At 47.8% G+C, this 25,472-nt stretch overlaps 1 protein-coding gene across 6 annotated transcripts in view; it reads left to right on the top strand.

The window, feature by feature from the left end:
* Positions 1-25,472, top strand: part of SPTBN1 (spectrin beta, non-erythrocytic 1) — a 196,124-nt gene that overhangs the window by 125,535 nt on the left and 45,117 nt on the right. For 5 of the 6 annotated variants that reach the window (XM_082852264.1, XM_082852266.1, XM_082852265.1 and 2 more), the window contains 8 exons: positions 1,718-1,869; positions 13,288-13,461; positions 17,225-17,316; positions 18,563-18,643; positions 19,022-19,137; positions 22,859-22,971; positions 23,772-23,959; positions 25,007-25,124. In XM_082852264.1, the coding sequence (XP_082708390.1) occupies positions 1,718-1,869; positions 13,288-13,461; positions 17,225-17,316; positions 18,563-18,643; positions 19,022-19,137; positions 22,859-22,971; positions 23,772-23,959; positions 25,007-25,124 (1,034 nt within the window). Of the gene's footprint in view, positions 1-1,717; positions 1,870-4,841; positions 5,130-13,287; positions 13,462-17,224; positions 17,317-18,562; positions 18,644-19,021; positions 19,138-22,858; positions 22,972-23,771; positions 23,960-25,006; positions 25,125-25,472 lie in introns of those variants that run through there. The other variant, XM_082852269.1, reaches the window with a different exon arrangement.

Below are 25,472 nucleotides of genomic sequence, written 5' to 3' on the forward strand. Positions count from 1 at the left end.
GCTCTTTCAAAACAGCCAACCTTCGGCCAAAAAATACAGCTTCTGTGTCGCTGTCATAAAGTTACCGTCCATCATGATGATTGTGTGATGAATAATGCATGGGATCTTTTCTCTGCGACCGATCATGATGTTATTGGTGCAGGTCGTTTTTCAGTCTGCACTGTGCCCCTCACTGCCTTTTTCCTTGTTCCCCCTATCCTGCCCTTTCTGATCCCTTGCTTTCAGTTGGCCTTTGTTGCAAGGCAAGGCCCTCTTTCCCTCTGGCGGGCTGTTGTTCCCTCAGGGGAAGGCTGGGCCAGGAGGAGCTGCTGGCTTCGAAGGTGGGCGGCTGTCTTGGCAGGTGGCGCGGTGGCCTCACCTGCCAGGTTGGCAGCGGTAAAGGCTCATCTCTTTTTGCCTCTGCCTCGTTCCCTCCCTGTGGTGGGTGGAGGCCTCAGCAGAGCCTTCCAGGCAGATATTCCCAGGATACCCTGGCCAGCCTGGGAACCCAGTACACCCAGGCCACCAAGTTCGTGCCCCATCAGCAAGGGTGGCTTTTTAGCTGTCACTCAGTGGCTGAAATACACAAAAAGTTGTTGGAGTCTGCTCCCTTTTTTGTAGATTGGCTCATAAACATCTTGGTGGGTTTGGGCCTAACGCTGAAAGGAGGAAGTCTTGGGTCCTTTTTGGGACAGATTTATGCTGATGGAACTGGAAGTAGGGTGAGTATGTGACGAAAGGGTAGCTCAGTAGAGGACAGTCAGGGAGTGTGAGTCGGTGGGTCCAGGGCACATTCGGTGGATCCCTGTGGAAGACCTTCAACAGCCTGCATTTAGAACATTCTGCAGAGGCAAGAAGATGGGAAGCCTATTTGTATGAAATGTGAAGAGCCGGTTCTAGGCATGTGTGTCTAGAGTTTTGTGCTTTGAATTGGACAGAACTTGATCCCTGAGGCTTGGAAAACTTAATACTGTTTCCTGGATGATTTAGACGTGCAACTACCCCACTTTGGACCATAAACCAGCAGTTGCCTTTTCAAGGAACGGTTGAAGTTTGGAGATGATAGTCGTCCACTCACTTTACGGAAGGGGATACTGAGCCCAGTGTCTCAGCACGTTTTTGACGAAACCTCAACCTCGGGCCCAGGCCCTGCTCTCCCGGTGCCTGGCCAGGCCTCCTTGTACTCTGCGATGCTGCCCACCATTTTCTCTGCTGTTCACTGAACATCCCACTCAGCAGATCAAGGTCATGAGTGAATTTATCTCATCAGGTGTTGCCTGATCCTTTGTACCTGAGGGAAGCAATTTCTGGCTGTCTCCTGAGCTCTTCTGCCCCAGGTCCTTCTGAGTACTGTGTGCGTCCCCCACACTGGGGAGGAATAATAGCTGACACCCACGTTAGAAACGTTACCAGTCAAGTATTATACTATCGGGCAGGGCTGCACAGGACCCCACCGTGACCTCCTCCGTCGTGTTGCCTCCTCAGCAGAGGTGGGAGGAATGAGATGAGTGTGAGCAAAGGATGCTCTGCTGGTGGTTATGCTTTAGGGGCTCCAGCGTTCAGGGATTGTATGGTTCCTCTGTTGGCGAATGGTTGACCGTGCTTTAGAGGAGCTAAGGTTCATTACAGTTGACTTTTGCTCTTCTTCCTTTGGCCAGGGTCTCATGTCCCCGCTGGCACACGCCCACCACTGCCCAGGCTGTGGTTGGTGGTAAAGCGAGCTCTCCTCTGCTTGCAGATGAACGTGAAGCCGTGCAGAAGAAGACCTTCACCAAGTGGGTCAACTCCCACCTCGCCCGGGTGTCCTGCCGGATCACAGACCTGTACACTGACCTCCGGGATGGACGGATGCTCATCAAGCTGCTGGAGGTCCTCTCCGGAGAGAGACTGGTAAGAGGGGATGTGAAGTGCGGGGCGCTGTGGGCGGGAAAATGTTTTTTTGAAAAATCACGTGTGGACCTGTCTCCTGTTGACTTCTGCGGTTAATGGTTGATGTTTTTGAGGAGGAGACTCTTGATAAGTGAGATGAGTGCGCTGGGGGAAGCTCCAGGGTGACACTCTGAGTCTGGGTGATTTTCCTGAACTGTAATGAAGAGGCTTCATTCTGGTTACTTGCAAGGTCACTCCCTTTGGTCGGAAAGATCTTGGCTGAACAGGGCACGGTGCTGGGAATTTAAGGGCCGGCCTTGGGTGCTGGCTCCAGGGTGTACCTGTATCCCTTGAGATCACGGAATAATTTTAAATTTGTGTCTTACTGATCCTCTGGAAAATCTGAGCTGCTGTTTTAAGGTGGCAGGAACTGACTTCAGTGGTCCCTGGTGTATTTTTGGTTTCTTCCGTGCACACTTTTTGTTTTGAGGGTGGAGGGAGGGGCTGGTGCTGTGTCTCCTTGGAGACTTGGAGCTTTGATGAATTCCTCCGAGCCTTTTTGGGCAGGGGAGTTGTCAGCCTCCACTGAAACTGTTCTCCCCATTCTGTTTCCCAGAGCTGCCGTGGCTGTCTCTGATGTGGCTTTTGTCTATGGACCTTAAACTGAGGAATCTTAAACCAGTCATTGTAACTGACCCAACAGGTTTTGTCTCGCCTTGGTGTGGAAATGGGTGCTGTCATCTGCCGGAGCACAGGCAGTTCCATAGGTGCTGGTGGCGGCCCAGCCAAAGGCAGGCTGGCGCCCAGGGATCGAGCCCACATCTGCAGTGACATCACCGGGAAAACATGATGCTGGTGGTTGGCAGGGCTGGCAGAAAGCCTTACTTTTAACTCGAGCTCCACCCTGTAACTTGACAACCGCGGTGGGTCTGCATGCAGACCAACCCACACACCTCCGACCACAGGCAAGGGGCTGCAGGTGTACCCTGTCCTGTCATTAGCCCACAGACAGAATGGCCCCTTTGAACCCGGGTAAGAACAGTCAGGTTTCCCTTTCCCTGCCCCTCCGTTCAAGAACAGCCTCCTCTAAGAGACAGTGAAGCCCCGTCTCATCCTCAGTGCCTTTTGTCCACATGCTCTTTGTTCCCTGAGCGTGCACATTTTGTTGCCTCGTCTTCTTGAGAGGCTGTGGGTCAAGCTAGACACACTGGATAAACAAAGGAGGCTTCTGCCTCCACGACTGTGATGCCTCCCTGAAGGCGGTTTGTAAGGTGGAAGTGGGAGCAGTGGGTCCACACGGGGAGGGCCGGTCACTTTGGTTTGTTTTTTGACGTGAGTCTAGGCCAGAATTATTGTGATATTCATCTTTAAATACAATTTTGGTAACCAGACTTTCTCAACCGCCCCACATTTTTTTCCCTTTTAATGTTTAACCTAGTATGATTGTCTATTGATTTTTTTTTTTGAATGATGTTTTGAAAGTAGCTTAAAAAAAAAATCATTAAAGGTCACCTGAAACTAGAAATTAGTTTGAACATTAATTTTTGTCCCAACAGGGTCCCGTCTTCAGGGCTGTGGGGAGTAAATTGTTCACCCTGGAAGGTCCATAATTCTTTCATACCAAGGAGATTGTGTCCTTGATAATGTCCACATAATAAATGGGATCAGACCCTTTGCCCTTTATTCTGGAAAGGGCAGCAAAAACATTAGGGAGAAGAAAAGCAACCAGCAAAGCATAATTCTTGCTTGTTTGCAGATACCTCCCACTCCTCTGTTTATTTGCTGCCAGCAGTCTGTATATTTATATATATATATATATATATATATATATTTTTTTTTTTTTTTGCAGTGACCCAGAGGCCTGGGAGAGTAGAGATGGAGAAACATGAGAGGGCTGCCATCTCCATCCTCTCAGGCAGTCAGTGGCAGAAGCTGTGTTTAGCCATGACTTACCACTTTGTAAAACCCCAAGAGCCTTGACTTCTTTTATTATCCTTTCCTCACAGCCAACTTGTGACTATAGTTTGGGCAGTCTGATTAATCTTTCTTACTCCAAAAGTAAGGATACCATAGATAGAGTGAGCTACAGCTCTTGTTCATTTGTCCTGGAGATTTTCGGCCTCTTTGGCCCCATGGTTTATTTGGTTCATGGAGCCTTCTGGAAGGGACACAGACCACACTCTGCTGTTGGCTGCAGAGGCTGCCAGGGACTCAACGTTAAGAGACCCTCCCTGCAGGAGAGGACATCCATCCATGAGGGCTTGCCCCAAAGGATTCTTGCATCTTCAGATTCCAAAACAAATGAGGTTGCTAGAGCTTCCAGGCCTGGGTAAATTAATGTCCACAGCTAAACGGTTGTGTCATCAGATAACGTTCAGTCAGCGCTGGGCTTTCTGCACCAGTGATCCAAAGCCCCGGGTCACATAAACATTTGCACTCCATCTGGAGCCATGTCTCCATCGGCATTTCAGCGCCAGCATTTACCACCAGCTTGACAGTAGGTAGTAGGTAAATGTTTGAGGGACTGCAGTATCTAAATTTATTTTATGAATAGATTCTTGGAGCCAGCTCATCCCTCTTTACAGAGGGGGAAATTTGTCTTATTTTTACTGAGTGAAGTTCAAAGAAATACATTAGCTTAATGATCCAGAGCATTCCACCCTAACCCCGCCCTGTATTTCGGCTTAATAAAATTTGAGTTAGATTTGAGCAGGTTTTGGGTAGGCATTTTGGGTTATCAAGGCACTTGATTCCAATGTACTGGGGAACATGAGAGGGCAGGAATCCTCACGTCTGGTCCTGACTTGGGCGGGATCTGTGTCCGGAAGTTGTCGCTCTCTTTGCCGCAAGGTATGTCAGATCCTGGAGCAGTGAGGAAACTCTTTGGCTGAGCCCGGAAGCTGCTGCTAATCAGGACTGGGTTGATGACAGAGAAAACCTTTCCTTTCCAATGTGTTACTCTGAAATTACCATGTACTATAAGTTCATAAATATCTTGCTTTAAAGTTCCATAAAGAATATAGACCGGGGCTTCCCTGGTGGCGCAGTGGTTGAGAGTCCGCCTGCCGATGCGGGGGACACGGGTTCGTGCCCCGGTCCGGGAAGATCCCACATGCCGCGGAGCGGCTGGGCCCGTGAGCCATGGCCACTGAGCCTGCGCGTCCAGAGCCTGTGCTCCGCAATGGGAGAGGCCACAACAGTGAGAGGCCTGCGTACCGCAAAAAAAAAAAAAGAAGAAGAAAAAAGAATATAGACTACCCTTTACAGCATCAACTGACCAGGTAAAAGCGGTCACTGTGCTGGTCCCTTCCTCATTGGTCCTAGGCCCCAGGGCCAGATGAGAAACGGGACTTGAGGGGTAAAGTCCTGCACAACCCACTGACATTTGGAGGGAGCGGGGCCTCTGGACTTCGGGGGTGAAGTGGAGCCCACGGCTCCTCATCCAGGTTCGAAGTTGGCCAGTGCCTGCCCCCTTCCCTCCGTGGGCCTCAGCATGACGGATGGGTCTGAATAAGACAGTTTCCTGCCTTGCTCCTGCCAGACCGAGCCCTCGCCTCTGACCGAGAGGACAAGGTTTTCTGAACACTTCTGCCCTCCCCCCAGCCCCCCAGCCCCTGCCATTTCCAATAGCAGGTATCACTAATTTGGGGTTGCTTGATGTTTTCCTGATATTCTGTCTTCTTATTCTGTTAATCAATCTCAAAGAAGACAGTGCAACAAAAAGAGGATTTTTTTTTTTTTTTTTTTTTTTTTTTTACCACCGTTAATTCCAAAACAGGCTGAGCTAGGTGGAGACGATAGATTTACCATGAGATTTGCTAAGCCTTAAGTAAATCTTACGTTGAACTACCCTGAGTGCGTTTTACCTAGAGCCTTTGTTAGGAGAACATGCTGGCATGTATTGTTGTAGAAACGGGGTTTTATGGACTGGCCACAGAACCTTCCTGTTATTTGTAATGTCTCTTGTGTGGGAGAATTTGCTTTTGTTCTAAACAACCAGACACAGAAGAATGCCCCTGTTAAATTCAGGTCTAGTTGCACAAATACTAAAAGTGAATTAATAGTAACAGGTAATAGTAATACCATGTGATAAAGTACTGAATGAATGGCCCCAAAGCCCTAGAGTTCAGAAGGGGAAACGGGCCTTCTGGATGGGGTGTCAAGGAGGGGCCGTGTGTCAGCCGTGAGGAAGAGTGAAGAGAGCGCTTGGGGGTGGGTGGCAGGAGGGAACAGGTGTAGGGAAAGCATCCTGGCTGAATTGGAGTTTGTTTTTGGAAGGAGTGATGATGGTCAGTCACTTTTAGTGTTTTCTGTCACACGCATAATGTGTTTAGTTCTCACAGTCTAATCAAGGGGACAACTTACACTTTATAGGAGAAACAGGCAGTGAGTGACCAGGGCCTCGCCCAAGGCCAGTATCACTACTGAGGAATATAACTTGGACTGCAGCCTACTCTCCTGTCTGTTGGTCCCCTCCTTTCTCATTGAGCCCTGCTAAAGGAGAAGATTCTCCTTGGGGGTGGGTCCCAACCAGGAAGGAGACGGGCAGGAATTAATGGAACAAAGTATGTTGTTTCCTGTTTAATTTTAATTGGGCAAGAATCGTTTATACTATTCTTAAAGCTCAAAGTGTGATATGTAGGGAGGTGTTTGGGGACATAATGTGAAATGAGTTTGACTGTTGTGTCAGAGGAGATTTTGGAGTTCCTATCCCCAAATCCCTATCCCATCCTACCCTCTGTATTAAAAGGCAAAAATATAAGCAAGTATCCATTGCTCTGATATACTGAGACCAGTAGTGTCTTTTCTCTATTTCTTCTTCACCTAAACGAGAGATCAGGAGGCACTTTAGAATTCACCTGGCATGCTAGTGAGTCTTTCACCCTCCAACACATAGGTTGTATTTCATAGCTGGAAGGGACTTGAGTGGCCACTAAGTTAGATCCCTTTATTTCATAGGCCCTGTAGGCCATCAAGGCCATCCAGCTGGCATATGGCAGTTGGCCTCTCCCAGTTCCCAGGATTGGTGTTCTGTCTACCCTGCAACCCTTGGAGAGCTGTTGCTCCAGGTGGCTTCAGGGTGGCTTTGGATACCCATGAAGAAAATCAGAAGGAGTGGGGCTTACCAGGGTAGAAGAGTGGCCCAGCTCCCCAGGGTCCCCCCAAAATACCCTGCCAGGAATCCTCTCTTATGTCTTCCTCTTCTATTCAAGGAGGCTAAAAATGGCTCCAGGAAACATTTGCTTTTTCTTTTCCATCTCTAGACTCTGACAAAAAGCCTGCCATCGTGAGTACTCCACAGTTCTGCAAATCCTGATGCCCCACAGCGTGTAATCGATCCAGACTCCAGGCTGAGTGACGGTCCGGGCAGAGCCATGGGGGGGTGGGGGTGGGGCAGCATCCAGCTCCCTCCTTCCTTTCTAAGGGCCTTGGGCCCACTGGGCGAATTTGCCCAGGACCACACCGCTTCTCAGAGGCAGGGCTTCTCAGGGGCAGCTGCTCTAATAAGCAATCAGGATTATATTGTCAGTGTCTGGAGGTTGGTTAGTTAGCCCTGTAATTCCCACTCCTCCTTTGGAGTTGGAAAGAAGATGGGTCTGGAGTAAGGCCCAGATGGGTTAGAGCTGTGGTTGGTAAAGATTTGGGACTAGAAGGGACCTTGGGAAGGGGAAACAGGAAAAGCACCCGCAAAACACAGGCCCACAGGCCCTGGTGCGGAAGAGCAGGGACACTTGTTAGATTGATTTGAAGGAGGATCCGTAAAAATTGGCATTTCCTCAGAGGAGCCCATGCCTGCAGAGCCCCCCTTGCTTGAGTTGCACACGAGTCTGGTATTGATCTTTGCCTCCCAAGTGGCATCTCAAACTGCCCCATCAGAAAGGACCCAGAGGACAGAAATGCGCATGTTACCGTGGGAACGGACCTGTGTCGCACTAGGAACTTGACAGTAATTCGTGGAGACGAGACGGGGAAGGTTCCTTTCCTTGGCAGAGCGAGTCACTCTTGGGGCGTGGCTCGTGTTTATCCCTGAGCGATGCACCCCTCCCCCAGGTGCACTGTGTTCCGTTCTCTCCATTGTTATCTCTTCTTCCTCTGGAGAAGATGGAAGCTGAGTAAAATAAAAATAGCTCTTTTAAAAAAAAGGGAAAACTGTCTGCCAGATGGGAACCCAGCCTCGTAATTTCCTTTCACGTAGACGTGTGTGTACTGCTCTCGGTTCCCGGTGTAGCAGGAAGAGGACGCGCTCTGGAATCCCGGCTCACCGCACACCAGCCAGCCGTGCGCCATCACCTCACCCCTCTAAACCGGCATGTTCTCATCTGCAAAATGACAAGAATAACAATAATTATTGCTGTGCAGTGTTAGTGTGAGGATTAAATGTAAACCACCTAACAGGTTAACATAGTGGCACAGGAAATGGCAGCTAAGGATTTTTAGATCTTGGGAGTTTTGCCATTTATATGACCCAGTGTGTTTCAGTGTATATAGTTCTGTGCGATCATTAACCCTTCTAAAATAAACTCCCTGTAGTGATTGCCCCCTAAACTTGCCGAGGTACCGTGCCTTAAAACACTTGGGAAGCCCTCTCTGAAGCAGATACAACATGAGTTCCAGGAGTTGGTATTCTTGAGTTTTAGTCTTGATTCTTACTCCCCCTCCTTGTGCTGCCCGTACATCATCTAATCACGCCACGTCTGGTTTATTCTTTTGGCTTAAAAAGGGGTTAATATGCCACCGAAGATGAGTGAGCTTCAGTTGAGATGAAATGTGGGAAAGTGTTTGAAAAAGAGAGAGAGAGAGGTATAGTGAGGCAGTGAAGCAACTTTCACTGCTCAACATTTAGCCTAGTTTGAATTACTAGCTGCACAGCATAACAGTAATATTTAAAATATCTCTGTAAATCATGCTTTCCAGCCTTGTTTCCTAGTAAGCTCTGAGTCATAGAGGTCTTACTGTGTATAGAGGCCTTAAGTGTTGAGGTTTGGGTGTTTTCACGTCCTTTCCGCTCTCTTGTCCTATCTCCCCTCCCTCCAGGCACCAGCCAGTCATAAGTTTTCTCTACCACCTTTTCCTTTTATTTCTGTCCAGAGTTTAGTTTGGGGTGTCAGGATTAGAAGAGTAATATCATTACCATTATTTGGGGGCACATTCCCTTCTGGTATTAAATTTGCCTTTCAGCTGACGTAGACCAACTTCTCTGCCTCTCAGTGGGAGAGTTCTATCTAGACCCTGAACATTTCCTGTTGTCTAGCAGAGAGGTGTGTTATTTCTAAACAGTTTTTTTTTTTTTTTTTTTTGCGGTACGCGGGCCTCTCACTGCTGTGGCCTCTCCCATTGCGGAGCACAGGCTCCGGACGCGCAGGCTCAGCGGCCACGGCTCACGGGCCCAGCCGCTCCGCGGCATGTGGGATCTTCCCGGACCGGGGCACGAACCCGTGTCCCCTGCATCGGCAGGCGGACTCTCAACCACTGCGCCACCAGGGAAGCCGTATTTCTAAACAGTTTGAAGCCCAAGTGGCATGGAGAGGGAGAGCCCCCTCTTTTAAGTAGAATCGTTGGGAGGAAAATCCTTGAGGCACCCCTGTTGGTAGACACACTTTGTGGGTTTGAGAACACCATAATCATTAGTTCACCATTTCATTTATGTAGCGGCCCTTTGAGATAATTATTCATATTATCCCCATGTTATGGATAAACAGACATTTGAGAAGTAAGGCACTGATTTGCTAGAAAGTGGGGAAATTGTAACTTAAAGGTGGGCATTTTAACATTAACATCATCTTCTACACTGAATTGCCCAACAAAAGTATATGCAGAGATCCAGTTTTTTCACGTTTTATGTTTTAAAAGATATAAAGGCCAGGAGCAGTAGGAAAATTAAAAATAAAAAAACTTTAGGGGGAGAAGAACAGGGTATCATCCCCCCAAATCTTGGTTTGATTTTTGGGAGAATTGCAAAAAAAACCCAAGTGGGGTGAGGGGGGTCTCCTGAAAGTTTGCCATTTCCTCTGACTTTTGGAAATTGGTGAGGTTTGTTTTTTAACCATTTGATAAAGTCTGATCATTTACCCAGAGATGTTTCTTTGCCGTTTTTATTTTAGTTCCTTCCTTTGTGTTCCCATGCACTAGTGTCTCTGATGGCTGGTGCTGGAGGGGACTTACGTTGTGTCCAGGTCTGGGGTGAACCATCCTCAGATCCCACCTGGCATGGCCAGTCAGCATCAGCACGGCGCCCCTGCCACGTGGCATTGGGCTTTTCCAGCCTGCAGGACAGCGTTTGGACCCCTCTCACAGCCCTCCCCCCCCACACCCTTGCACCCCATACTCACGTGGAAATGAACACACAGTCGGCTGGGATTTTGTAACGAGAGAACAGAGGCTTGAGCGGTGTCTCACGTGCGTTTGAAGTTGAGTTTTTCAAGATAAAGTCTACGAGGACCAACTGTAGAGTTATGCCTGCTGCAACCTGGGAAGGTCCTGGCAGCCCCCAGCCTATTCCTTGTTCTCCTGTTGCTCAGGCCCTTCTGTCAGATGACAGAACTAAACAATTTAGTAAAGAGTTTGATGTCCTTTATTCAAGGGGACACAGTCCGTGGACAGAGGCGTGCAGTGCCTCACAAGTGGTGGAGCATGCTTCCCTAGGGATTTGGGGCAAGAGGTTAGAAAAGGGGCAGCGCAGGAACAGGGCGTGACTGGCTAGGAGGTTGGAAGTTTCCTTGGGAGGCGAGCGGGTCCTGTTTTCTGGGGCGCGGTGAGCTGGAGGACTGTGATGGGTGTGTGTTGGGGCTCCTTGACAGCTGTTTCCCTCAAGGGCAGTCTGACTTAGGTTTGTGACGTGGGCTGAGCCCCTGGGGTGGCCTCCCTTTTGTGGGTCCTGGTACTCAAATTAACTTTACCAATTGTAATTCCATCCACACTGTTCCTCTCACACTCAGTTAGGACAAAACCCTTTCTGGCCTTGCAGATACCTGCTGCCATTAGGAGAACGCTTCCATCCCTGTTGCTCTGCAGTCCTGGGCGTATGGTGCCTGACACACGCTGTTTGGTCACAGGCTCGCTGGTCAGGGCACAGGCATTAAAGAGACAAGAGGAAGAAGCCTCTGTAGAGCAATGAGAAATGTCAGGAGCCCCTGCCCCAGAATTCACATGCTTCCTTAGAGGCAGTTAATCCCCACCCCTCGACTCTGAACAGAGTTTCAGCAGGAGCCACCTGGACACAAGAAGAAGGAACCGCTGTGGGTGGTCACTTTGTCAACCTCAAGAAATGACCGCCGATCCAGAGAAAATGAGAACCGAAAGCTGGCCCGCGAGAACCGGGTGCCGAGTCCGGGGACTTCTCCCCTGAGGGCTCTGGGCACACCCCCCTCCGTCAGGGCCATCTCCCCTGTTAGGAGGGGACCCATGGGAGGAGGCTGCTGGGCGCGCCTTGGAAGAAGGGGGCTCCAGTGTCGGCCTCAGGCTGTGTCTAGGCAGTCGCTCACGGAATCTTAGATGGAGTCCACCGCTTTCTGTTTTAAATACCTGGCCTTTTTCTTACCTCGCCATATTGCTTGATTTTGATGTAATGTTATCACTTGACCTAACATGAATAACAAATCCTAGCATTTCTGACATACCTGAAATGTATTAGTTGTGACGTTTCTGAGAGACGATGCCTTTTTGCGGGGGGTGGGGGTTGGGGGAGGTTGTAAGTAAACTCCTACAGTGCAGACTTCCCTCGATGCCCGAAGACGGATTGGTTCCAGGACTTGCCGCGGGTACGGAGGGCCGACTGGAGCGTGAAAAGCTTGACTTTTAGAGACATTTCTTTTTCCATTGCAATTATTTGAAAAAATCTGCCACTTGTGGTAAGGCCTCTGGCCATAATCTTATTTCCTCGGGGTCAAGGCACATTCTTGTATGCTTGCCAGTCCTTTCTTGTAGAAGAGAAAGTCAAGAAAAAAAATAACGTAATCTGAGACTGGGTACTTAAAGTGGTCACTTGTTAGCCAAGTTATCTTCTCTTTAAATGTTTTCCGTCTAGCACTTAACTGAGGATCTCAGCTACAGAGGGTAAAGTGGGAAGCAGGCAAGACCTTACCATAGGACTAGCTACGCCCACACCTGCGTGTGCTCAGGTTGCTGCACACCGGGCTGCCTTTCCTCTGTGAGGCCGGCTCATAGCACACACCATTACCCAGTCCATCTGTGGGCGTTCAGGTCACTCCATGTAGGCCTTGGGCTCTGAACCGAACCAGAGGCCACCGAGAATACAGCAGGAATATAAAGCATTATACCTGCTCTCAAGCCAGTAGTCAAGTTGGAAGTAATAAGAACAACACATACGAAATAACAGCAAAAATATAAGATATGTGATTAGTTCCTGAACTCTGTGGTCCACCACAGATGTATAGGTTTGGGGGGGAAGGGGAGACCTGTGAGAACTAGAATGGTTGGGAATGATGCCTAGAAGGAAAGATGTACCTTGACCTGAACCTTGAAAGGTGGGTGGGTTACAATGAGTTGGCTGAGGAGGTAGGATGGCAGCCAGGTCAGGTTCATCTTCTGGCCAGGGGGGTGTGGGCAACCTGGTGGCAGCTTTGTGGAGTAACGAGATCAGCCGGAGGTGCACCCTCAGCTAGAAGGGGGAGTAATGGGCGATAGAGAGGAGGGTGGGAAGGATGGGGGCGGGCGATGGAGGCATGAGCTTGTTCTTGACACAGGAGATGATAGAGACCCGTTGAAAATTTCGAGTGTGTGTGTGTGTGTGTATCTTTACCTATTGCTTTGTTTATTTAAAATGCTCACCTTGAAAACGCCTTTTTTTGATTTAGATATAACTGATTAAAAGGAATAGACATTTGAGGTAGTCAAATTAGACTACTCTCATATTTTTCTTACTTTATCCTTTCTTTCCAGTAAGTCACACCCTTTTACTCAACCCCCCTCCATCACCCTCACAAAACCAGCACTTGAAAATTCTGCGGATTTGGTGGAGTGTCCCCCCTTTTTCATTTTGAGCCAACCTTGGGAAACAACCCGAACCAGCAGGTGGCAAGCCTGTTTTTACGTTTAAAGCAGCTAGAAAATCCTCAGAGGTGTTTCGCTGTGCATCTGCAAAAATTATATGGGTGGCAGTAGTAGCTCTGAAATTCTTTATGAAAATTGGGTTCCTTTTTCTCTAAGCTTCCAGCTTCTGTGCTCCTTTGTAAATTGTGTCACTTCCGTGATTAAACAAAAACCTCTGAAGAGTGATCGGTTACCATCCCTTAAGTAAACTTTTCTAAGGCTGTTAGATAAACTCTGTCCTTGGACTGAATGAGCACGTTTTTTTAACGTTTTGGTATGGGTCGGAAAGCGCTGCATGAATGGGCACATGTGCACTTCCTGGGCTGTAGTTCTGAGCTGGTTTCTGCCCTCTTGGATGATGCGTTTCCACCTTCTGCTCATCTGTTTTAGCCTAAACCCACCAAGGGACGAATGCGCATCCACTGTCTGGAGAACGTGGACAAGGCCCTTCAGTTCCTGAAGGAGCAGAGAGTCCATCTTGAGAACATGGGGTCCCACGACATCGTGGATGGGAACCACCGGCTGACCCTCGGCCTTATCTGGACCATCATCCTGCGCTTCCAGGTAAGGGACTTGGCCCGGCGATTCGGCCTCCCTCCTGGATGTGAGCATCCCTGTGAAACTGGCCTCCCCATTCCAGAGGGACCAGGAAGACCAGGTTGAAATGTCGTCTCAGAGTCAGGTGTGCAGAGCGGCGGGTCACATTCGGCTGCCCTGTAGGCATGTGGCAGCTAATCATATCCTCCTTCAGTTCTGCCAGCCCCTGAAAATCTTGACTCTCCTGGCAAATAAGAGGGTTTCCTGGGCTGCGTCTCGGCCCACCACTTCACCGACACCTACTGTAAACGTCTGGTGTCTGCTGCTCAGCTCTCAGGAGCAGAGGTGTAAGGATGTGGTCGATGCTAGGTTTCTACCACTGGGCTGTTTGAACTTCGCCGGGTTGTGGCATGCATCATAGAATATCTTTCGGTGAAGCTGCTTAGGATCGTGACACGTGTGGGCTCTGTTTTCACCTTCTCCTTCTCCTTTGGATGTGAGGAGGCAGTTTTCAGGGGGGATGTGCAAAAAAGCCTTATGCTTGTTTGACTTGGTGACGATTTTATGGGTTTGTTATACCCGAGCGAAAGGTTCTAAGTATAGAAATACTCTAAGCCAGAAGGTCCTCTCAAGGTCATTTTGTCCAATTCCTTCACTTTCTGAGGGCAGGGAGGAGCCTTGCCAGGGATCACACAGCCAGTCAGGGCTGCTGCGCATGCTTCGGACCCCTTGGAAGAGAGCGCAGCCTTGCTTGTCTGTGAAGCAGCTCCGGCCTGATTCCTGGTTCTTTCTCCAGGCTGTTGCTTCGTGCTCCTGCTTTTCAGTTAAAATCTGAATTTCAGGAAACACTTCTTACCATAGCGTCAGGTTACTCTGCAGACAAAAGTCCGAACAGTCCTGTCTCCACCGTGGCTGTGTTCTCTGTATCTTCCCTTCCTGTTAAGCCCCTTTGATGAAGTTTGATTGATTTTTTTTCCCCTAGGTAAATAAAAATCTCACCAACAAAGGGCCATGTCAGAAATCAAATTATAGCTCTCTTTGTATTCTTACTAAAACGCTGAAATCAACCTCTAACCAATCATTTCCCTTCTGCTCCCCTCGGGATCGGGCAGCTCTAGTTTAGTGGTCTGGGTGGGTATGTGGGAGTAGGGAGGGGGTAGGGGACCAAACCAGAGCTGTACAGAGACACTCCCTGCATGGGGGGTTCCTAAGCCTGGACCTGCCTTGGGAAAGCCGTTTACTCATTCAGGTTCCCTGGTCCCAGCCCCAGCGCTTCTAATTAAATAGGTCTGAGGCTGGGAACCACTGTGAAGGTGACATGTTAGTGGAGATTTAATTGCAACAATCAGTGACTTTATTTTGCACACAGAACTCTTCTGCACGTTTCTGTCATTTAGTTCCTGAATGATTTGAAAACAGAGTGAATACCATTGTGTTCACTAACTATTGCTCTGGGCCTTTGGCCAACAGGACTCTCCTGGAGCATCGCCTCAGTTCTGTAGAGTAAAAAGTCCTATTTCTCTTGCCTTTGGCCTGTAGTAATCAGAGCGTGGAAGGGCGTCCTGACAGTGGCCTCTCTTGACAGCGGGTCTTGTGCCCGTGACGGGGAGCTGGCACACACAGCCCTTTCCAGGATTCTCGGCATGAATTGGGTTGCATCATTGACTAATTAGCTTCCTGCCAGCTTGCCTTTTTCTGTGCTTGAACCTGTAAATGCTGCTACGTAGTTTCTCCCTTTCCTTTGAGGCTGATGTCACTGCATGGCCTGCAGGGTTGGTGTCTGACATGACCCTGCCTCCCACAGCAGTTTTATCAAATCATCCCCCGCTCCACAAACATGTATTGATTCTGCACCAGCCAAGGCCCAGCTCACATTCTGCGTCCTCTGTGAAGCATCCCATGTATCTACAAAGATCTCTCTCCCCACCGCCCCCCAGCTCCTGAATGTGCAACCTTGTCTTACATTTTGTGTGTGTGTGTGTGTGTCCAGAGTCCCCAAGACGTGGCCTGCCCTGATGTGTGTAGCAGGTGTGCATTAAATACCGATGATGACAGACAGGTTTTATGCCGCTTTCCCTTAAAAGAGAGTAAAAGATGGTGTGAGAAACTGGAATGAAAGTCGTCGAGTTTGCCTGGTCCACATAGGGAGCTGTCTTCATTTCAGAAGGGTAGATATTGTTTCTGAAAGAACAAGTCTGGAAACAGATTCCCTTCACACTGAGGCACAGGAAAGCTGATGGGGGTTAATGTGTAAAATTCCACCTGCCTTTCCTGGTGAGTCTGTGTCTTACTCCTTGAGCGAAGGTTATTCTTACACACTCTTTGGAGTTTATGCAAGCTCAGACTTCACTTACAACAGTTAAAAATGGAGAATGTTTTTTAGAAGTGTAATTATTTCACTTTCTAGGTGTTTTTCCTAGTTGAAAGTTTCTAACTTTTTAATCTTACATGTATGTATTTTATCCTCCTCCTGCCACTTTCTCTTAAAAAGAATTCTGGGGCGTGTTTCTAGATTAAATGGAAAGACCTTTGACAGGGGCCAGGACAGGGAAGCCTGGAATGGTTAGAGCTGACAGAGAGGCCAACACCCTTTCCCCTGACTCCATCCCACATGTTATCATTATAATCAAGGAACTAAAGGCAAAGGGGTATTTAGAGCATTTGTTTAAAATCACGTAACTGGTAGGCAGCCCGTGATCCAAAGAGCTGACATGTTTGGATCCTTACTAAGAGCCCAGCCCTTTGTACTTTGCATTTGTTCAAGTGTACAGCACGAGATAGCCACCCCTCAGAGGGGAAGCCGAGGAACTCGCCCAAGGACACGCGATAGGTGGGGGAGCCTGGATTCGGACCCAGAGAGTCTGACTTTGGTGCCAGTAGACCAGGCTCTGTGTCCTGTTGAGAATCAGCGGCCTGAGTAGCTGATGAACACAGGCTCTCTTAGTCCATTCAGGCTGCTGAAACAAAGTACCACAGATTGGGTGGCTTCCATACAGTAGAAATTTATTGCTTACGGTTCTGGAGGCTGTAAGTCTGAGATCAGGGTCCTAGCATGGTCAGGTGAGGGACCTCTTCCGGGTTGCATACTTCTCATTGTGTCCTCACATGGTGGAAGGTGCTAGGGATCTCTCTGGAGCCTCTTTTATAAGGCACTAATCCCATTTATGAGGGCGCTACCCTCATAACTTAAGCATCTCCCAGAGGCCCTACCTCTTAACACCATCACCTGTGGGGCTTAGAATTTCAGCATAAGAATTGGTGCGGGTGTGGGAGACAAGCATTCAACCATGGAAGCACAGCATTTAAGGGCACTCTTTCTCTGAGAGTTTGGGTCCGTTTTCAGGAAATGGTGCACGCACTGTCCTCATCAATGAAGGACTCACTCACCCTGGTGTAAAAAAATCTCCGGTTGTGAGAAAACAAACGGCATTTTTCTAGAGTCTGCTGAGGTTCAAGCCGTATGAACCACCGTTCTAGCTTGTAGTTGGAGAGGACGGGCTATGTTGGGGGTAGAAATGACCCCTAATCGGTTCTTGGAAGTCAGGCAGGTAACTAGTCTTCACTTCAGTCTTATCTTTGTGCAAAGTAGAGAACGTAGTTCTGGTTGGTGTTTCTAAGAAGTGAACCCTGGCTTCAGAAAGCAGTTCTCGTTGACCCTTGGAGTAGGCAGTCTGCAGGGCTAGCTGTTGATGTAAAGTTTACTCTTTATGTATATGCAGACCTGTTCTTCTGCGGCTCTTATTAGGAAGCTAACGCATCTATTGGTCTAATATTTCTTCGTAAATCTTAGATCCAGGATATCAGCGTGGAAACTGAAGACAACAAAGAGAAGAAATCTGCCAAGGACGCATTGCTGTTGTGGTGCCAGATGAAGACAGCTGGGTGAGCACAAGCTCGGGGGGTTAGGGGCTGCTTCTCCCAGGACTACGTTCTACCAGAGTCATCACTTACAAGGTGTTGACGAGTATCTTTTCCACCACTTCACTGAGACGTCTTGTTGACTCGCAAGCAGTGGATGCACTGGCATTTCAGCTAGCTCTCAGAACAGGAGTTGATTTATATCCTGGACCTGTCATTTGCACAGTCAGTTTCCCTCTGTTTATGAAGGAAGTTCCAGAGAGAAGTTAATCTTGAATTTTAAAAGCCTGAAACCATGTTTAAGAATCTCATCCAGGATATTTGTAAAAAGTTGTGGGTTTTCTCCTCTCTTTAATTTCTGTTGCTTTGGGAAGCTCTGTGCAGTAAACTTAAGGGTGGGTGGTCTTTGTACATTATCTCAGTTTCCCTCTCTTTTATTCTTTCCTTGAAACTTCAGTCAAGATATTTTTTAGAGAATTGCATCTTGCTTATTGCTCATTGAAACTTCGGAGCTCCTAGGTACTGACTGAGAATTGGTTTTGTACCAGGTTAATTTTGCACCAAGTCAGGACTCCTTGGAGGACAGCTGTAATTGCAATGGACGTGATCAGTCAGTGGTAACTAAGGAAACCATGAAGAGTGTAAGGCTTAGTAAGGGGATCAAGTTAGGAATGAACTTTTAATCAACCACAGGTAGAAAGTTATTAATAATCAATGTGGTGTAGAGTAGCTGATTGACTGCGGGTAAGTTTCAAACATAGGGAAGTGTTTCAGGGAGGTACTAGATTTACAAAACTTCATCCAGTTCAGTGGGATAAGGAAGAAAGGAGAGCTGAGTTTTACAATAAAACAGGTAATCCCAGCTACTTCCTCGCCCGGAGTGCCGTGTGAACTCGGGTCTTGGTGTCTGCAGGGTTCTGATAGCTGTGCTGGGGGCGTGGAAAGCCAGTGAAGCAAGGAGGCCTCAGAGGCATCTAGTTGTGGTCACTTTTTTCTCAGTAAGCCTGGTGTTTTCAGTCAAGGACGCAGATCACAGATCGAATTACCAAGGAAGAAAAGCCATGTGGGCGTGTGTTTTATTCTTATTTTCCAACGAGGAGAAGTTGAGGCGGATCTTAGCTTCGATTTGATTGTCCTTATTGATATTCACTGCCCGACATTTTCGCAGTGCCTACAGACTTTTTTTTTTTTTTAAACACTGTGTTTAGCAAAAGCACAGACCTTTGTTTGATGATTGTGTCGCTCTTGTCTTGTGCCTCGTGTTTGTTAGGTACCCCAACGTCAACATTCACAATTTCACCACTAGCTGGAGGGACGGCATGGCCTTCAATGCACTGATACACAAACACCGGTGAGTCCTTAGAGGTCATGCTAACAATTTGGGGGTGGAATGTTGACATCCTTGTGTAGCAGATCTGGGTGACTTTCGGTCCTCATGTCCGTCGCCCTCGCTGTTGCATCACGGTGGAAATTCCTGCCTTCCCCGTGAGGAAGGTGAGAGAGAATGTGTAAATTCTCCCAAACCAGAGAAACGACTTAACCCATTTTCTTCATAAACTTTGAGGTTGTTTATTCAAAAATCGGGTTTCATTGTTGGATGATTAACTAATATTGTAGGCTTTTACTCTGCTAAGTGGGCACTTTTGGAGTAGTAATCGAGTCCCACTGGTCACACAGTGTGTTTTCAAGCCACTGTGATAAATCTTTGTTCCACTGTTGTTCTACACAGGCCTGACCTGATAGATTTTGACAAGCTAAAGAAATCCAATGCACACTACAATCTGCAGAATGCATTTAACCTTGCAGAGCAGCACCTCGGCCTCACTAAACTGTTGGACCCCGAAGGTAAGGACTCCAGGGGTAAGAGGTGGGACCTTCGGCATCTCTAGCGCTGAGGAGTAAATATAAAATCTGCTTTGTGTCAGTTTGTTTAATTTGTACAGTGTGCTTTGGGAATTATCTAAGGAAGAGGAGTTTAATTTTGGTGTGGGAGTTACTTGAGGATTTGTGTAAAGGATTACGTCTGAAAAGGCCTTGAGAGATGAGTATGATTTACACATGTGCCAGAGGAGAGGGCGTGGCAGGCAGAGGGATCTGTGTGAGCAAAGGAACTGCGAAAGGGGAAGGTGTGACTGGGGACTAACAGTTTATTGGGAGTGGTGTTAGCGTGTTGTTGGGAAACATACAACTGGAAAGCTGGGTGGGGGCCCAACAGGTTACAGTCTTTAGAGGTTATTCAGCAGGCACTGGGGAGTCATTGAAGCCTCTTAGCCTCTGTGCTCAAGGAAGCGAACCTGCCTTAGGCTCTCCATACATGCTTGTTGACTGACGTTCATCCCACGGTGGCAAGAGCGTGGTCTGGCCTGGGTAGAGATAGGGGCAGGGGCCTCCTTAGGAGGCTGTGCGGTGTTTGTTCCTGAGCACGAAGAGCTTCAGTGAGGAAGGTGCACCCGGAACGTGTGGGTGGCAGAAGGAGTAGCACGCGCAGCCCCTCCTCGTGGCTGGCTGCTTGGCGGCCCAGTCTCTGCACGGAACCAACCTCTCTGCTCTGCGGATCCCTGCAGCAGGACCCTGCAGACTGACTGCGGGTGACGTGGAGCAGACCTGTGTGGGACAGTCCCATGGGTTGTAAATCCCTTGCTTACCAAAATCCTAACTGTAGGCTTCATCTTAGCATGAGCTATCACAGGAACGTTTTCTGATGTCGAGAAGCATTGAAGACGTAAGAGGATTTGTTTGTAGGGCTGGAGCCTTTTAGACCCTCTCAGCTGTTAGCAGATATTAGAGAGAAAAAACTGTATGTGAGTGAAAGTTTAAAGTTCTTATAAATATAGAACAGGAAGTTGAACTCCCCAAGGGCAGATCGAGGTCAGGAGGCTACCAGGCAGGCGTCTTGCTATTTTCCAGTGCATCAGATGCACTGATAGTTTCACTACAGGAAGCAGAGATAAAGTTATCTTTGTGCTAGCCCATTAAACGATTTCTCAATATAAACACGAAACTAAAATTCCTTGGACTGTGATAAATCTTTGTGCTTAACCCCTGCCTTACTCTGGAAAGGCATCCTCCCTGAGCCCGAGCTCTTTGTGCTTAGATAAAGAATCTTCTTTTTTTTTTTTAATCACTATGACAAAAAGAAATTTAATAAGTTGCTCATTAGTTAATCTTTCTAATCACCACCCACTACGAAAAGGGGATTGATGTTCCCCAGATCATTCGAAGACAAGGAGCTAAAAGAAGCAGTCGATGTCACTTACTCTGTGGGTTGGATCTTGATGATTAGTTGTCCTTAGCTGCTATTAGTTGTCTGGTGCCCCAGAGAGCATCAGTTACAATAAAATTGTAAACAAGTTAGGAAAGGCTTTGCTTGCTCACTCCTTCCCAGTTATGTCGACATTTTATGTTTATTAAATTGCATACAGGGATGGCATTTTTTCCTGGCCTTCCTGCAATTCTGTATCCACGGGGCCCACTTTGATGGGGCCAAACAGACACAGGAGTTGGCCACAGGGGCCCTGGGGTGGGAACAGTAGCTGTGGCCCCCTCTGCCATCAGCTGCCTCAGTGACTCTGGGCAGGGAGCTTTCCCGCCCTGTGCCCTGGTAGTCAAGTCTTTAAAACAAGAGAGGCAACCTGCCTCACACAGGGCTGCCAGGAAGGACAGAAGTGAAGGCGCGTGTGCGGAGGCACATTGAAAAAAGAGCCCCATACGTCAGCAGAGAGCCATCTGTGTGTTCTCTCCTCCGTCTATCCCGAGTTGAGTACTTCCCTCAACATTGCCATACCCTGAAGACTGACCACCTTCATTCATTTGCTCCCTCCCTCGATAAATATTTATTGACCACCCACCCTGTATATAGACATTGCGTTAGGAGGTGGGGAGGCACGGTGGCACAGGGCTTCCCAAGACTGGGTTCCTGCCTTGGAAACTCAGTCCTGTAAGACTAATGAAATGTGCATAAGTAATCATAGGACCTGGCAGAAAGCAAATGATAAACAAAGCCCGAGGAGACAGTCATTCCAGCTGTAGGGATCGGAAATGGCTGTGTTGGAGTGGTGGCTTCTGAGCTGGACCTGAAGGGTAGGAAGAAGGTGATGTGCTGGGGAAGGCCCTTTCAGACAAAGGGAGGCTGTAACTGGAAGGAATATTGGGAATTGAGGGTGGTAAATAGTCCAGTTTGGTTTAGATCTGTAGTGCCTTAGAAGAACCAGTAGGCTGTAGAATGAGAAATGTCTAGAATGGCACTTGGCACTTAGAGGAAGTGTGATAAGTATTCAATGGATAGATGGAAGGAAGGGAGGGAGGGAAAGAAAGTTAGGGCAAATTGTAGAGGCCTTTGGGGTTTATACTTTATTTTTCAGACTGTAGGGCACTTCTGAGTAATTTGGGCTTGGGAGGAAGCTGTGCTTCACAGCTGTGCTTCTGGAAGATCAGCTAGGCAAGGTGTGTCAAGTGAATCGAGTAGCAGGGAGACCTAGTGAGGAAGCCATTGCTTCAGGTCTGGTTATGTGACCGTGAGAGCTGGACCCGAGAGTGACAATAAGGATTCCATAAATAGAATCATCAGGTCTCAGACCCGGTGACTAACCAGATATATGGGTAACAAGGAGATAAAGATGTCCATGGACTTAGTGGCCGGGAAAGATTCTGGTGCCACTGGCAGAAATAAGGACCACAGAGAAACACAGACCAGCTTAGGGGTCGGGGAGGCAGGGAGGTGGATGTGGTGTGTCTGGGTGGTAGCCACATCAGTGAGATATCTGACTCAATTCTTACTATGTTCTTCATTTCTGCTTAGTACTTTTGTATATATTTTGTCATCTCGGTGGCCTGGGGTCCTCTAGAGAAAGGATCATGTCTATTAAGACTTTTTTGTCCTTCTGTCATACAGAGTGAAGTAAGTCCGAAAGAGAAAAACAGATACTGTATGCTAACACATATATATGGAATCTAAAAAAAAAAAAAAGTGGTTCTGATGAACCTAGGGGCAGGACAGGAATAAAGACGCAGATGTAGAGAATGGACTTGAGGACATGGGGAGGGGGAAGGGTAAGCTGGGATGAAGTTAGAGAGTGGCATGGACATATATACACTACCAAATGTAGAATAGGTAGCTAGTGGGAAGCAGCCACATAGCACAGGGAGATCAGCTCGGTGCTTTGTGTCCACCTAGAGGGGTGGGATAGGGAGGGTGGGAGGGAGACGCAAGAGGGAGGAGATATGGGGATATATGTATATGTATAGTTGATTCACTTTGTTATGCAGCAGCAACTAACACCATTGTAAAGCAATTATACTTCAATAAAGATGTTAAAAGAAAAAAAGACTTTTATGTTCTTATTGCAGTAGAAGGCACTTATGAATGTTCATATAATAAAAGAGCCAGGGAGGTGATTTCATCCCTGTTAGTTAACTTTATAATTAACACATCGATGGCAGAACTCTCAAGCCCAAAAAATGAAGATACGGGCCTGTGCAGTGCTGAGCAGCTGTTCCAGGTTGTTCCTGCTGCCTGGTTGACGGTGCCGTGAGCAGAGTACTGAACAGAATCTTCTCTGGGTTGCAGATATCAGTGTGGACCACCCTGATGAGAAGTCCATTATCACTTATGTGGTGACTTATTACCACTACTTCTCAAAGATGAAGGCCTTGGCTGTTGAAGGAAAACGAATTGGAAAGGTGAGCTCACACCACTTTTGTAAGTTGTGAGACATAATTAAGGTTCACATCTTAATGTGCCGCCACCATGCACTCAGACGTTTAGCTACTGGGAGTTCGTGGCAGGTTCTCCACACGGCAGGGAAGTGGGCAGCAGCCTCTCGATCCCAAAGAGTAATAGGAGGCAGGAGTGGTGGGTGGCTAAAATACTCAGGAAGGGATTTCAGGGGGATCTCAGACCCGGAAACACCCCTCCCCTCAACCTTGCCAGAAAATTGGGTATTGAAGATCTGATTGAGTTGCCTGATGTCATGGACGTGGAAGTTCTACTTACCACGCTTGGAAAGGCCTCATCAGTGTCAACGCTTTTTTAAGTTTTTTGTTTGGCTGACGTTCCCCTGCCATGTATTTCAGAACACCGCAGATCAGATGACATTGTCTTCTCAGTGCAATGGAATAGAAAATCCGTGGGCGTTCATGGGACAGGACCAAGCAAAATAGAGCCCTTTTTGTTCCTCTAGGAATTTCGGAGCTGAGGCATCAGGAGTCATACAGGATCTGAAACCCTTGCCTGGGGGTTGGGAGGTTACAGAACCAATTACAGTTGAGTTAAACTGTCATTGCTCACAAATGATAGCCACGGTCTGAGTGCTTATTAGCACATGGTTCTTGGAGTTTTAAAAACTGTTGTGCCAAAGTCTCATAGAACCGTTTTCAGAGCCAGTGCTGAAGTGTATGCGGGCTCCCATAGGGCTGCAGTCATGTCTCCCTTACGTAGGGATACGATCTTGTTTTTCCATTTTTCTGACTCTTGTTTACAGGTGCTCGACAATGCTATTGAAACAGAAAAAATGATTGAAAAGTATGAATCCCTTGCCTCTGACCTTCTGGAGTGGATTGAACAAACCATCATTATTTTGAACAACCGCAAATTTGCCAACTCGCTGGTTGGGGTTCAACAACAGCTTCAGGCCTTCAACACCTACCGCACTGTGGAGAAGCCGCCCAAGTAAGATGCAGAGTGTAATGCCTTGCCCTTCTTATGGGGAGAGAGGTGATTGCAGCCGCAGACCCCTGTTTTCTGACTTGCATGGTCTCATCTCTCAATGAATGCCTCTCGCCAGCGGCCTGTCCTGCTCCTTTTAATCTGAGCCTGTGTTGCCGAGATGTATTCCAAATTACACTCTCTGTGAGCCCTTTCTAGCAGAAATGTGCCACTGGTATGTGTGATACGTGAGAATCCCAAGAAACGGTGCAGGTCCCCAGTTCCTTATCCAAAGCTCTTGCGCCTAATGTGTTTCAGAATTCCATCGTTTCTGGATTTTAGAGAAGTAACGGTACATGCCAGGTGGCTCTGAGGCAGTTAACTCATATCAAGCCTCCTCACATATCTGTAGCAAAACATGTAATTATTCACACTGTGTGAATTAAAAAAACAATAGTTTCATATCCGTTCAGATCAGGTTTTGCTGCCCCCAGAAGTCTGATTTTTCACATATTTTAAAGATACGTAGTTGTCCAGTAAAGATTGTGGCCCTTATCTCTTGCTTATTATGACAAGAGTCATCCCTCCTTTTTCTGAAAACTCCACTCAGTTGTGAATTCCTGGCTGAGGTCTCCACAACCCATTGACAGTGACCCTAGGTGGTCGTTTGAAATGATCCTTGTTGAATGCATTCAGCTGTGCTCTCCAAATGAAGCAAGTTCATCATCCGCGGCTTGGGGTCTAAATCTTGATTGAGTTGATTAACAAAAGAGTAGCATTCTGTGCCCCCGACTGTAAATCTCAGCAACAACAACGAACCACAAGAAAAACCCCACAGTTTGGCACATACTGAGGTCTTCAGTACCCAAAAACTAACCCACTGCTGTTTCTCTGACACACACGCGTTTCACATAGAAGTCAGACCGGAGATAAATGCCTTTTAAAATTGTGAGGCTGCACGAAGTGTGTTTATTTTCTTTTATTTTATTTTTTTCTCTAGAAGTAGATGCATTTTTCCTTTTGAAAGAACAAAATATAGTATAATGTTTATGGCTGGTTTTCTCTGCTTAGATTTACTGAGAAGGGGAACTTGGAAGTCCTGCTTTTCACTATTCAGAGCAAGATGAGGGCCAATAACCAGAAGGTCTACATGCCCCGGGAGGGGAAGCTCATCTCTGACATTAACAAGGTAAAACCGATCCATCTGGCCTCCTTCATGGTCCCTGCCCTCCTGTGTGGGCGCTAGCCTCCTGTAGGTTTTCAGGTTCTATCAGTGGGTCTTGATTGCTAAGAGATCCTGGCCTGCTGAGTTGATAAGCGGCAGTCTTTGCTCACAAAGTGTTGAGGGTCAAGGGAGTGCTTGTGGTGGTTTGGGGGCAGGTGGCTGGAGGTGTGTGTGTGTGTGTGTGTGTGTGTGTGTGTGTGTGTGTGTGTGTGTGTGTGTGTGTGTGTGTGTGTGTGTGTGTGTGTGTGTGTGTGTGTGTGTGTGTGTGTGTGTGTGTGTGTGTGTGTGTTAGATTTTATCAAACCAGGTTCA

Source organism: Leucopleurus acutus (genome assembly GCF_964270905.1).
Source record: "Leucopleurus acutus genome assembly, chromosome: 12".
In the NCBI taxonomy this organism is placed as follows: Eukaryota; Metazoa; Chordata; class Mammalia; order Artiodactyla; family Delphinidae; genus Leucopleurus; species Leucopleurus acutus.